We start from the raw sequence: 13,117 nt of genomic DNA on the forward strand, positions 1-13,117 counted from the left end.
GGAATAAAGTCCTAAGCTATTTAAACTTTCCCGATAACTCAGGTCCTCAAGTCTCAGCAACATCTCTGTAAATATTCTCTCAGTATTCTTTTAATCTTATTGATATCTTTCCCATAGGTAAGTGACTGGAACTGCTTTCAGGTGGATCCATCATTGATCAAATACGGCACTTCAGCACAGAAACAGGCCCTTTGGCTTATCTAGACAATACTGTTATCCTATCTAATCCCATCGACCCACACGTAAGCCATGGCCCTGCATACCCCTCCCTTGTATTTACTCCTCATCATTTTGTATACCTCTATCAAATCTCCCTAATTTCCTGCTTTTTTTAGGAATACATTGCCCTGTGTCTGTGAAGTGGGTGTCAGGATGCTTTGAATGGCACTCCACCATGACACCAAACAAGTTCAAGTTTAATTGTTATTCAATCATACACATAAATGCAACCAACTGAAACAACACTCCTCTGACGCCAAGCTGCAAAACATAGCACCAACAGTTACACGCAGTACAAAACACATCCTCTATCGCACATATAATTACAATAGCAGAAAACATACAGTCACAAAAAATCACTAACTACAATATAGCCCAAGTCCCTGAGTGTCATGGCCTGTAGATAGATGGTGCATGGATATTGTCCTTGAGCAACGTTTCTGTAAGACGAGAATGCAGCATTTCGACTCCTCCTACTGGCATTGCACGGAGTAGACACGTTTCTCGAATGGCTCCGTTCTTTTTAAATTACTGAATCCAATCTGCTTCGAAAAACTTACTTTTGGAGTATTATGATGTCTCATGCTAAAACTTCCAAAAAAGAAGAGGATCCTTCTGTGACTATGGAAGCTATTGTGGAGTTAATTTGAAAAGCTCAGAGCAAAACATCTGAACAACTTTCGGGTGTATGTTTAAAAGTTACCTCAGAGGTTTAATAAATGGAGATTCTGCTGCAGACTTTGCAAAATACTTTACAGGAACACACTACTCAGATTCAAGAACATGAAGATGCTTTAACCAGACTGGACACTAAGACAAATGAATTGGAAAAGCTCGGAGATAAACAATCGAAAATCGTTGAATCTTTAAGATTCAATTAATTAATTTAATTAAGATTGTTGCTTTGGAGAATAGATCAAGAAGGAACAATATCCAAATTTTGGGTCTTCCTGAGTTGGTCGAAGGCAAGCGACCTGCAGAATTTTTTGCAAATCTGTTGGCTCGTTTGTTTTCTGATGTTTTGGATCCTCCACCAAGAATAGAGCGGGCACACCGAATCCCAGTGTTTAGACCTGCTTCTCAACAAAAACTTCGACCTGCGATAATTGCTTTTCATGACTTCCAAACTGAGGTTTCTATAATTCGCCAAACTCGTCAGTTTGGTATGATTAACTTTGAAGATTATAAGATAAGGCTGGTCGAAGATTATGCGCCTGAGGTATTAAATGAACATTTTAAGTATAAAAAGGTTATGGTGGAGTTATACAACAAAGGATAAAAACCTTCACTAAATTACCCCGCTCGCCTCAGGATCATTTTGGAAAATGGATCTCCTAAGTTGTTTCGTTCGATTGAGGAAGTGCATGATTTTCTTCAGGCCAAATCAAGTCCAGAAGACTAATTGTTTATTACTGTATCATATAAATTACACTTCCTTAGCTTGACCGATTCTTTGTTGTTGGATGTTTGCAATCTAATGGTTTAGTACGTCTTTTTTTTTGAGCAATTCTCTCTTCTATTCTCTTATACTCTTATAATTAGTTTCTGTTCTTATCGTATTTTCTTTGCTGAGTTAATTTTTTTCAACATGATGTTTTGAACTCTTTAGCTCTTTGGAATAATATTTAGTCTATCAACTCCAGAAGTTTAAATGTTTATTTCTGCTTCATATAACCTTGTTCCCTCAGCTTGTCTGATTAATTTGTTGCAATTGTGCAGTTTATTTGTTTATTACTTTTCTCTTTGAATAATTCTTTTTCGATATATTTTTATAAATAATTCTTCTTTTTCTTCTCTTTTTTATTTTTTCTGCTTAGTAAATTAATAGAGTTAACTTCAGTAAGTTTTCTTTGTCATTATTTTTTGCAAAACATTGTGTTTTGATTTTTTTTAGTTCATTTGAAGGTTATTTAGTCTAGGTTGGAATTCATTCTGTACTGATCTTTTCTTCTCTTGGAGCTTTGCCAGTAGGATGTCGGGGGAGGGATTTATCAGTAGATTAGCTTTTGCCCTCGCATGGGAGATTTTTTCCCCCCTTGGGAGGGGGGTGGATGGGAGTGGGCTGTTTTTTTTTCTTTTTCCTTTTTATCAGCTGTTTGGTTACCCCTGCCTCATCTATTGCTTGGTCAAGTATTTTGAATTTTAAGGTTTGGATTTTTGGTATATTCCAGTGGTTTCTATGTTTAAGCTCTATTTTAAACATAATCAAATGGTATACAATATTAATTTTCTTAGTTTAAATGTGGAAGATTTAAACCACCCTGTGAAACGCAATAAGGTTTTTACCTATATTAAGAAATTGAATGCCTCAATTATTTTTTTTACAAGAGACACACGTTCGCAGATCTAACTGCAGGCGTTTGTTCAAACGTTGGAATGGTCTAGTTTTTCATTCTTCCTTTCAAGCCAAGGCCAGAGGTGCTTCGATTTTGATTGACAATTCAGTTGCTTTTGTGCAACATGATGTAATGTCTGACCCCAATGGGTGGTTCGTTATAGTCTAAGGGAAACTAGATAACAAACTGTTTTTTCCTAATCTCTATGCTCCAGATATAGATGATCCCGGCTTTTTTGAACGTTTTTTTTTTCCTTTTTACCAGACTTAAATTTGTACTCTTTAATCTTGGGAGGAGATTTTAGTTGCTGTCTTGACCCTGTTTTAGACCATTCATCTTCGAAATGATTGAATATTAGTAGATCTGCCTCCTACATCCAATCTTTTCTAATGTAATGTGACATTATTGATGTTTGGCATTTTTTACACTCAACAAGTAGAGAATATTTCTTTTTTCTCATGTTCATCATACCTATTCCAGGATTGATTATTTTTTTGTCGATAGTCATTTGATACCCTCTGTTCGATCCTGTGATTGTAAAATAATTGCTGTTTCAGATCATGTCCCCATTTTTTTAGCTTTATATCTTCCGGGTGTTTCTCAATCAAACAGATTTTGGCGTTTTAATCCAATTTTACTATCAGATAAGGCTTTTTTACAATCTTTAGAGAGTCAAATTACTTTTTTCTTTGAAGAGAATATGCTAGAATGCACTTCTAGCCTTATTATTTGAGATGCTTTCAAGGCTTATATTAGAGGCCAAATTATTTCCTATGCAGCAAGTATTAAGAAAAAAGCTAATAAGGAGAGAACTGATTTAGCCAATTAGCTGAAGCATTTAGATCAAAAATATGCTTCTGATCCGGATCCCATTTTGTATAAAAGACGTGTGGAAGTTAAAACTAAATATGATCTGTTCTTAACTTACCCCGTTGAAACTCAACTTTTAAAGGATAAAAGTCAATTTTATGTTCATGGTGATAAAACAGGCAAACTTTTGGCTAATCAACTTAAAACTTTAACAGTTAAACGTCAAATTAAAGAAATCTCCAAAGCAAAGTGATAAAACTCCTGATCAATTAGAAATAAACGATACTTTTAGAGAATTTTACTCTAAACTGTATAGTTCAGATTCACCTAAAGCCAATTTTGCTATGAATAATTTTCTAGATCATTTAAACATTCCCTCACTTTCTGAGGTTAATCAAAAATGGTTAGATCAATCTTTTCCTTCTGAGGAAATTGCCCGGGTTGCCCATCCTCTGAGCTCGGGGAAGGCTCCCGGTCCTGATGGATTTTCTGGAGAGTTCTACAAGGCTTTTGCTCCTTTGCTTATTCCTCACTTACTTTCTGTTCTTTCTGACTCTTTTAAATTAGGTAGGTTGCCACAATCTTTTTATGATGCCTCTATTTCAGTTGGCGTGTGGCCAAGTGGTTAAGGCATTCATCTAGTGATTCAAAGGTCACTAGTTCGAGCCTTGGCTGAGGCAGCGTGTGTGTCCTTGAGCAAGGCACTTTACCACACATTGCTCTGCAACGACAGTGGTGCCAAGCTGTATGGGTCCTAATGCCCTTCCCTTGGACAACATCGGTGGCGTGGAGATGGGAGACTTGCAGCATGGGCAACTGCTGGTCTTCCAGACAACCTTGCCCAGGCCTGCGCCCTGGAAACCTTCCAAGGCGCAAATCCATGGTCTCATGAGACTAACGGATGCCTATTTCACTTATTCTCAAAAAGAATAAAGATCCAACTGATTGCTCTTCCTACAGACCTATTTCTTTACTTAATGTTGACACTAAAATTTTATCTAAACTTTTGGCTCATAGGATTTAAAACATTCTGCCTTTTATTATCTCTGATGACCAGACTGGATATATTAAAAATCATTATTCTCATTTTAACATTCGTCGTTTACTAAATGTTATTTATTCTCCCTTTAAAGAAACTTTGGAATGCGTGATTTCTTTGGATGCTGAGAAAGCCTTTAACCGGGTTGAATGGAATTATTTATTTAAAATATTAGAAAAATTTAAATTTGGCTCCAATTGTATTTAATGGATTAAATTACTTTAATCATCTCCCACTGCACAGGTCCTTACTAACTCTCAGAGTTCTAAACCATTTAATCTCCAACGTGGAACCAGACAAGGATGTCCTTTGAGTCCTTTGCTTTTTGATTTGGCTTTAGAGCCTTTAGCCATTGCGTTTCGTGAATCCGTTGACATCTCGGGTATTTTAAGGAGGGGTATCGCTCATAAGGTGTCGCTTTATGCTGATGACCTTTTGCTCTACATTTCTAATGTGGAGTCCTCTCTACCCTCAATACTCCTCTTACTTTCTGAATTTAGACCATAAGACCATATGACAAAGGAGCAGAAGTCGGCCATTCGGTCCATCGAGTCTGCTCCACCATTTTATCATGAACTGATCCATTCTCCCATTTAGTCCCACTACCCCGCCTTCTCACCATAACCTTTGATGCCATGGCTACTCAGATACCTATCAATCTCTGCCTTAAATACACCCAATGACTTGGCCTCCACTGCTGCCCATGGCAACAAATTCCATAGATTCACCACCCTCTGACTAAAAAAATTTCTTTGCATTTCTGTTCTGAATGGGCGCCCTTCAATCCTTAGGTCATGCCCTCTCATACTAGACTCCCCCATCATGGGAAACAACTTTGCCACATCCACTCTGTCCATGCCTTTCAATATTCAAAATGTTTCTATGAGGTCACCCCTCATTCTTCTAAACTCCAAGGAATACAGTCCAAGAGCGGACAAACATTCCTCATATGTTAACCCTCTCATTCCCGGAATCATTCTAGTGAATCTTCTCTGTACCCTCTCCATCGTCAGCACAACCTTTCTTAAATAAGGAGACCAAAACTGCCCACAGTACTCCAAGTGAGGTCTCACCAGCGCCTTATGGAGCCTCAACATCACATTCCTGCTTCTATACTCTATTCCTCTAGAAATGAATGCCAACATTGCATTCGCCTTCTTCACCACTGACTCAACCTGGAGGTTAATTTTAAGGGTATCCTGTACGAGGACTCCCAAGTCCCGTTGCATCTCAGAACTTTGAATTCTTTCCCCATTTAAATAATAGTCTGCCCGTTTATTTCTTCTGCCAAAGTGCATAACCATACACTTTCCAATATTGTATTTCATTTGCCACTTCTTTGCCCATTCTTCCAATCTATCCAAGTCTCTCTGCAGACTCTCCGTTTCCTCAGCACTACCGGCCCCTCCACCTATTTTTGTATCATCAGCAAACTTAGCCACAAAGCCATCTATTTCATAATCCAAATCGTTGATGTACAATGTTAAAAGAAGCGGCCCCAACACGGACCCCTGTGGAACACCACTGGTAACCGGCAGCCAACCAGAATAAGATCCCTTTATTCCCACTCTCTGTTTCCTGCCAATCAGCCAATGCTCTATCCACGTATGTAACTTTCCTGTAATTCCATGGGCTCTTATCTTGTTAAGTAGCCTCATGTGTGGCACCTTGTCAAAGGCCTTCTGAAAATCCAAAATACAACATCCACTGCATCTCCCTTGTCTAGCCTACTGGTAATTTCCTCAAAAAATTGTAATAGGTTTGTCAGGCAGGATTTTCCTTTAAGGAATCCACGCTGAATTCTGCCTATCTTGTCATATGCTTCCAGGTACTTTGTAACCTCATCCTTGACAATCGACTCCACCAACTTCCCAATCACCGGTGTCAAGCTAACAGGTCTATAATTTCCTTTTTGCTTCCTTGCCCCCTTCTTAAATAGCGGAGTGACATTTGCGATCTTCCAGTCCTCCGGAACCATGCCAGAATCTATCAACTTTTGAAAGGTCATCGCTAATGCCTCCGCAATCTCCACAGCTACTTCCTTCAGAACAATCTAGTCTGTTCTCAGGATATAAACTTAATCTTCATAAGAGTGAACTTTTTCCTTTGAATAACTTGGTATCGGTCAACTCTGACCTTCCTTTTAAAATCATAAGAAATCAATTTACGTATTTGGGTATAACAATTACTAAGAATTATAAATTTCCTTTTAAAGAAAACTTTATCACTCTTTTGGAATATGTTAAGAAGGTACTTACTATCAAACTGGCCTCCCCTTTATCGCTGATTCGACGTATTAATTCTATTAAAATGAATATTTTGCCTAAATTTTTATACTTATTTCAAGCCCTACCTGTCTTTATTCCTAAATTCTTTTTCAACTCTTTAGATTCGATTATATCTTTTTACTTATGGAAGAATAAAACCCCCCGATTAAACACAGTTCATCTTCAGAAAGCTAAAAAAAAATGGGGGATTAGCCCTACCCAATTTTAGGTTTTACTACTGGGCAGTCAACATATGCTACCTTACGTTTTGGATATACTACATTAATCATGAAGGCTGTCCGGTTTGGGTTTCTTCAGAAGTTAATTCTGTTAATAATTTTTCTATTATTTCTCTTCTTGGTTGTTCAATCCTTCTATCCTTAAGTAATTTAACTGATAATTTTGTAGTTAAACATTCTTTGAGGATTTGGTTACAATTTAGAAAATTCTTTGGGTTATTTGGTTTTTCACTCTCTAGTCCCATTTCTTCTAATTTTTTTTTAAACCTTCTTTGACTGATGTAGTTTTTAAAGAGTGGAATAGACTAGGTATTAAATGTTTTCAAGATCTGTTTGTTGGAGATAGTTGATCAAATGAGGAAAGACTAACTATTAAATACAATCTTCGTAAAGCTCACTTTTTTAGATATTTACAAATTAGAGACTTCTTGCGTTCTCAACTTCATACATTTCCTAAATGTCCAGATAAGAATTTAATCGATACAATTTTTACTTTGAAACCTTTTCATAATGGATCTATTTCTAATATTTATAGCATGTTGTTGGCATTGAGAAACATACCGTTAAACAAAATTAAAAACCTCTGGGAACATGACCTACAGATTTCAATTGATGGGTATACTTGGAATGAAATTTTTAAACTTGTTCACACCTTTTCGTTATGTGCGTGTCACTCTCTTTTAGAATTTAAAGTGGTTCATAGAGCCTATATGACTAAAGATAAGCTCTCTTGTTTTTACTCAGATTTTTCTCCATACTGTAATAGGTGTAACGTCAAAGAAGCCTCTCTAATTCATATGTTTTGGTCCTGCCCGCGGCTTGATAAATTTTGGAAAGAAATATTTCAAACTTTCTCGGAGCTTTTTAAAGTAAACTTTAAACCCAACCCTCTGACTGCCTTGTTTGGCATTGTTGGAGGAAATGATTTTACTCTTGAGCCGAATGATTTGCATATTTTGGCTTTTATTTCTCTTTTAGCTAGAAGAGTTTTGTTGCTTAAATGGAAAGATGCCGCTCCACCTGCTCATGCACATTGGTTGATTGATGTTATGTCATGTTTAAATCTAGAGAAGATTAGGTGTTCTATTTCCATACCTAGACAAGATTTTTTCACATTATGGGGACCTTTTTGGAACTACCTTCACAATTTTCGATTTGGTCAGTAATGATGATGGCTATTATATGCTTGCTTGTGTTGGCGCGTTGCCAAGTGGTTAAGGCGTTCATCTAGTGATCTGAATGTCGCTAGTTCGAGCCTTGGCTGAGGCAGCGTGTGTATGCTTGAGCAAGGCACTTTACCACACATTGCTCTGCAATGACACCGGTGCCAAGCTGTATGGGTCCTAATGCCCTTCCCTTGGACAACATCGGTGGCGTGGAGATGGGAGACTTGCAGCATGGGCAACTGCCGGTCTTCCATACAACCTTGCCCAGGCCTGCGCCCTGGAAACCTTCCAAGGCGCAAATCCATGGTCTCATGAGACTAACGGATGCCTATAAAAAAAATTATATGTTTAAATTTACGACTAAATGTCAGAGATTTTTTTTCTTTTCTTTTAACCAAACAGCTGTTTTTTTCTCTCTTTTTTCTGTTTTGTTATGGGGTTTTGATTTTGCTTTAGATTAGAATAAAATATACCTTTTCAATATTATGGTTAATTTACTATACATAGTTATGGGGCAATTCAATCTTGATTCTGTTTCCATAATATCATAATGTATTTTGTATTTGTCTATGCAAGTAACTAATAAAAATATTGAAAAAGAAAGAATGCAGCATTTCCTCATTTCATGCTAGTGTAGCCGTGCACTACTCAAACTAGAAACATGGCCCACCCAAATTCTTGAAATCTTTTATTCTTGGATCATGGCCTTCACAGACATGACTGCATCTGTGGATGAGCCCGCAAGCTATTCCTGTGCAGTGTGATGTCACAGCACGTTTCCCAAGGTATGAAGAATTAATCACACATTATAAACTGGAGGTATGCACAGGTCAGAGGGCAAGGTAAAGGCCAGACTGAGGTCTCACACTGGACATGATGAAGGGGGTGTTCGACAAACTGGGTCTTGAGGAATCGGGCAGTGTGCTGTGAGTATAGAACAAGCTTGGAAAAAGGGAGAGTGACCCTTTCATAGAGGAGACGGATAATATCATGATAATCCAGGAGCATTCCTTGTGGTTTAAAGTGGCCAAGTCACAGAGTGTCACTGTTATAGTTTCATTTCACAGCCTGACATTAGAGAATTAGAACTTAGTCTCCTGGGTCCTATAACCATGGCTCATATCACAATAGCTTCACACTTGAATATGTGTACACAAACTCATACACGCACATGCACATAGATAGAAGATAACAGCACAGTATAGATCTTTCTGCCCACAATTCTGTAACTCACTCCAAGGTCATTCTAACCCTTCCCTCACATATTGCTCTCCATTTTTCTGTCATCTATGTGCCTAAGAGTTTCTTAAATGTTTCTAATGTATCTGCCCCTACCACCACCCCGGCAGAGTGTTCTATGCACCAGACAGCCCACCTCTCCCGGAAGTTCCAGGAGTCTCCCGCATATTAATAGCGGCTCCCCGATGCCCGCAAATTATATACAATGTCCCGGAAATCAATTTTTTTTGAGAGCGAGCGAGTGAGAGAGTGAGAGAGAGAGAGAGAGAGAGCGTGAGAGAGAGCAAGCAAGACAGAGCGTGAGAGAGAGCGAGTGCGAGAGAGACCACGAGAGCAAGAGAGAGAGAGAGAGAGAGAGAGAGAGCAAGCGCGCACGCACCATGGCAGAGTGTTCCAAAAAAAGAAAATATAAAACATACGTCACCCCAGACTACATTAAAGTATACCCCTGCCAAATAGGGGTCAAAAATAATGACAGTGTTGCTCGCTGCACTGTTTGCAACAGTGACTTTTCTATTGCCCATGGTGGGTTAAGACTGTAAAAGACATGTTGAGGTGAGTTTAACAGGTGTCATTCGTTCATTAGCATAGCTAACGTTATTTAAACTAGCTGGCCAGCTGCTAAGGAGCTACTCTATTGCAGACATCCCACCTCTCCTGGAAGTTCTGGGAGTCTCACGCAAATTGATGGTGCTACCTCCCTGAAATGAGTTTTTGCAGGGTGGGATGTCCGATGCACCCACCATTCTCTGTGTAAAAAACTTACCTCGGATATTCCACCCATACTTTTCTCCAATCACCTTAAAAATTATACCCCGGGGTAATAGCCTTTTCTGGTCAGGAAAAATTCTCTGGGTGCCCACTTGACCTACCATATTGTACACCACTATCAAGTCACCTCTCATCCTCCTTCACTCCAAAGTAAAAAGCCCTCGCTCACTCTACCTATGATGAAGGGCCTCGGCCCAAAATGTCAACTGTACTCTTTTCCACAGATGTTGCCTGGCCTACTGAGTTTCTCCAACATTTTGCATATGTTGTTTGGATTTCCAGCATCTGCAGATTTTCTCTTGCTCATAACACATGCCCTCTAATCCAGGCAGCTTCCCGGTAAATCTCCACTGCAGCCACTCTACAGCTTCCATATCTTTCCTATAATGAGGTGATCAGAACTGAATACAATATTCTAATCTAAGTCTAACTTAAGGTTTATAGAACCTCAGCATGCGTGCACAAATGCAGACATATAAATGAATGCATCTCTGCAGTCACACACACTGCTGTGCACGTACCCACTGGTCATCTCAAGATGAGAGATTGACCGTTGCATGGTTTGCTGTTCCCAGTCACCCTATAGTGACTGATAAACCATGTCAAAATTCCAGCCTTACTCAAAGCTCTGTAGATCCCGTAGGCAGCTGCAAGAAAGCCAGTATGTGCAGATCGGACCGAGACCCTTCATCAGAACGGGAAAGATTGGGGAGGGGGCAGGCAGAAGCCAGAATAAGAAGGCGGAGGATGAATAGGGAGGAAGACAATGTGGCAGGTGACAGATGAGACTATGTGAGGGGAACGTGTCAAGGGTTGAGTCTCTAAGGGGGAAGGTGTTGATCAGACTCACCTGCTGTGAACAGAGGAAGCATGGGCAAAGTGCCTTCTCCATGCCTGGCAGCACTCGATGCACTCATTGAGAGTAGCCTTGCTTGATTTAGTGTGACCCTCAAATATCTTATCCAACCAGATCTCTTTGGAGCACAGGTGAATTATTTCATTACTCAGCTGCAAAGGGAACAGAAGGTAGGGAGAAAATCGTAAACACGGGAGATCCTGTAGATGCTGGGAATCCAGAGTAACACACACAAAATGCTAGAGGGACTCAGCAGGTCAGGTAGCATCTATAGAGGGGGATAAACAGTCAATGTTTTGAGCTGAGACCCTTCATGCCCAACATACTGATGCATTTATGAAGAAGGCTCACCAACAGCTCTACTTCTTTAGAAGTTTGAGGAGAATTGGTATGCCATCAAAAACTAGCAAATTTCTACATATGTATAAGAAACAGCATTCTGACTGGTTGCATAATGTCTGGTATGGAGGAACCAATGCACAGGATTAGATAAAACTGCAGAGGGTTGTAAACTCAGGTTTACCACCATGAGCACTAGTCTCCTCACCAACAAGGACATCTTCAAAAGGCAATGCCTCATAAAGGCACCATCCACTATTAAGGAACCCCATCACCCAGGACATGCTCTCTTCTCATTATTTACCATCAGACAGAAGGTACAGGAGCCTGAAGACACACACTCATTAGGAATAGCTTCTTCCTCTCCATAATCAGATTTCTGAATGGACACTGAACCAACCCATGAACACTATCTCACTATTTTTACTCTCTTTTTGCATTACTTATTAATTTTATTTTCACATACATACAGTGTTTTTCTTACTGCAATTTATAATATATTTTTATGTATTGTACTGTACTGCTGCCACAAAACAACACATTTCATGACATATGTCAGTGATTTTATCCTGATTCTGATTCTGATGCAGAGGGGTAAAACAAATCAGTTTGCCAATGGTGATGGGTGATGCCTGGAACAGCCATGGCCACTGATTTACTGCTTCAAGCTTTTCATGAATTGAATTCTTTGAAACTAAAGAGGTTATGACCACATCAACACTACAAGTTAAATCACACAAACAACTTATCATTTAAAATTTACCCCACTGTTCAATGAGATATTATACACAAAATATCTTTAATCCCCAATGCCCAGAGGCAACAAAGCTTACTAGGCTATTCTATGAGACACTGACAAATTATCCATTCTTCTGATGACAAACCTGCTTTCCCCAAAAGGCATTAGACAACCAGATGGGTCTTCACAACAAAGTCACTACTAGATTTCTATCCCAGATTTGCAGTATAAAGATTAAAGATCTTCAAGACTAGCTTTATTTGTTATGTACATCAAACATACAGTGAGATGCATCAATGACCAACACAACCTGAGGATGTGCTGGGGGCAGCCCACAAGTGTTGCCATCTTTCGGTGCCAACATAGCATGCCCACAACTCTTACCCTAACCCATAAATCTTTGGGATGTGGGAGGAAACTGGAGCACCCGGAGGAAACCCACATGGTCATGGGGAGAATGTACAAACTCCTCACAGGCATCAACAGGAACTGAACCCAGCTCACTAGCACTGTAACAACCTAATGCCAACTGCTATGTTACCATGCCATACATAGAAGACAGCTGCAGTTTCTTTCTCCTTTTACAGGAGAGATAGCATTGCAAATTTGGAAGACTGCTTCCAGATCCCAGACTCCCTCATTAGCAGAAACAATGTCTCCTGTCATGTCCCTGGGTATCTTGAAATCAAATTGAGTTATAACAATCTAAATTACAGAAAATATTTGAAGCTTGTGTCTTCACTCCATAGCCTGGAATCCATGTATCACCATGGCATAATCTATGCTACAATATCTCCTTCCTAGGGGGACATGGTAGTGTAGCTGTTAGCATAACACTTTAAAGCGCCAACAATCAATAACAGGGTTCAATTCTCGCCGCTGTCTCTAAGGGACTTGTGCATTCTCCCCATGACCGTATAGGCTTCCTCCAGATACTTTGGACACCTCCCATATCCCAAAGATGTACGAGTTAAGGTTAGTAAATTGTGGTATCGCTATGCTGGCAATGGAAGTATAGTGGCTCGTGGGCCGCACCCAGCACATCCTCGAATTGTGCTGGTCGTTAACACGAACAATATTCCATTGTTTGTTTTAAA

At 39.4% G+C, this 13,117-nt stretch overlaps 1 protein-coding gene across 1 annotated transcript in view; it reads right to left on the bottom strand.

Moving 5' to 3' along the window:
• dnah2 (dynein, axonemal, heavy chain 2) overlaps positions 1 to 13,117 on the bottom strand; it is a 503,144-nt gene that overhangs the window by 415,055 nt on the left and 74,972 nt on the right. The window contains exon 9 of the mRNA XM_063048700.1: positions 10,937 to 11,094. Coding sequence (XP_062904770.1) covers positions 10,937 to 11,094 — 158 coding nt within the window. The remainder of the gene's footprint in view (positions 1 to 10,936; positions 11,095 to 13,117) is intronic.

Source organism: Mobula hypostoma, chromosome 5 (assembly GCF_963921235.1).
Source record: "Mobula hypostoma chromosome 5, sMobHyp1.1, whole genome shotgun sequence".
Classification (NCBI taxonomy): domain Eukaryota; kingdom Metazoa; phylum Chordata; class Chondrichthyes; order Myliobatiformes; family Myliobatidae; genus Mobula; species Mobula hypostoma.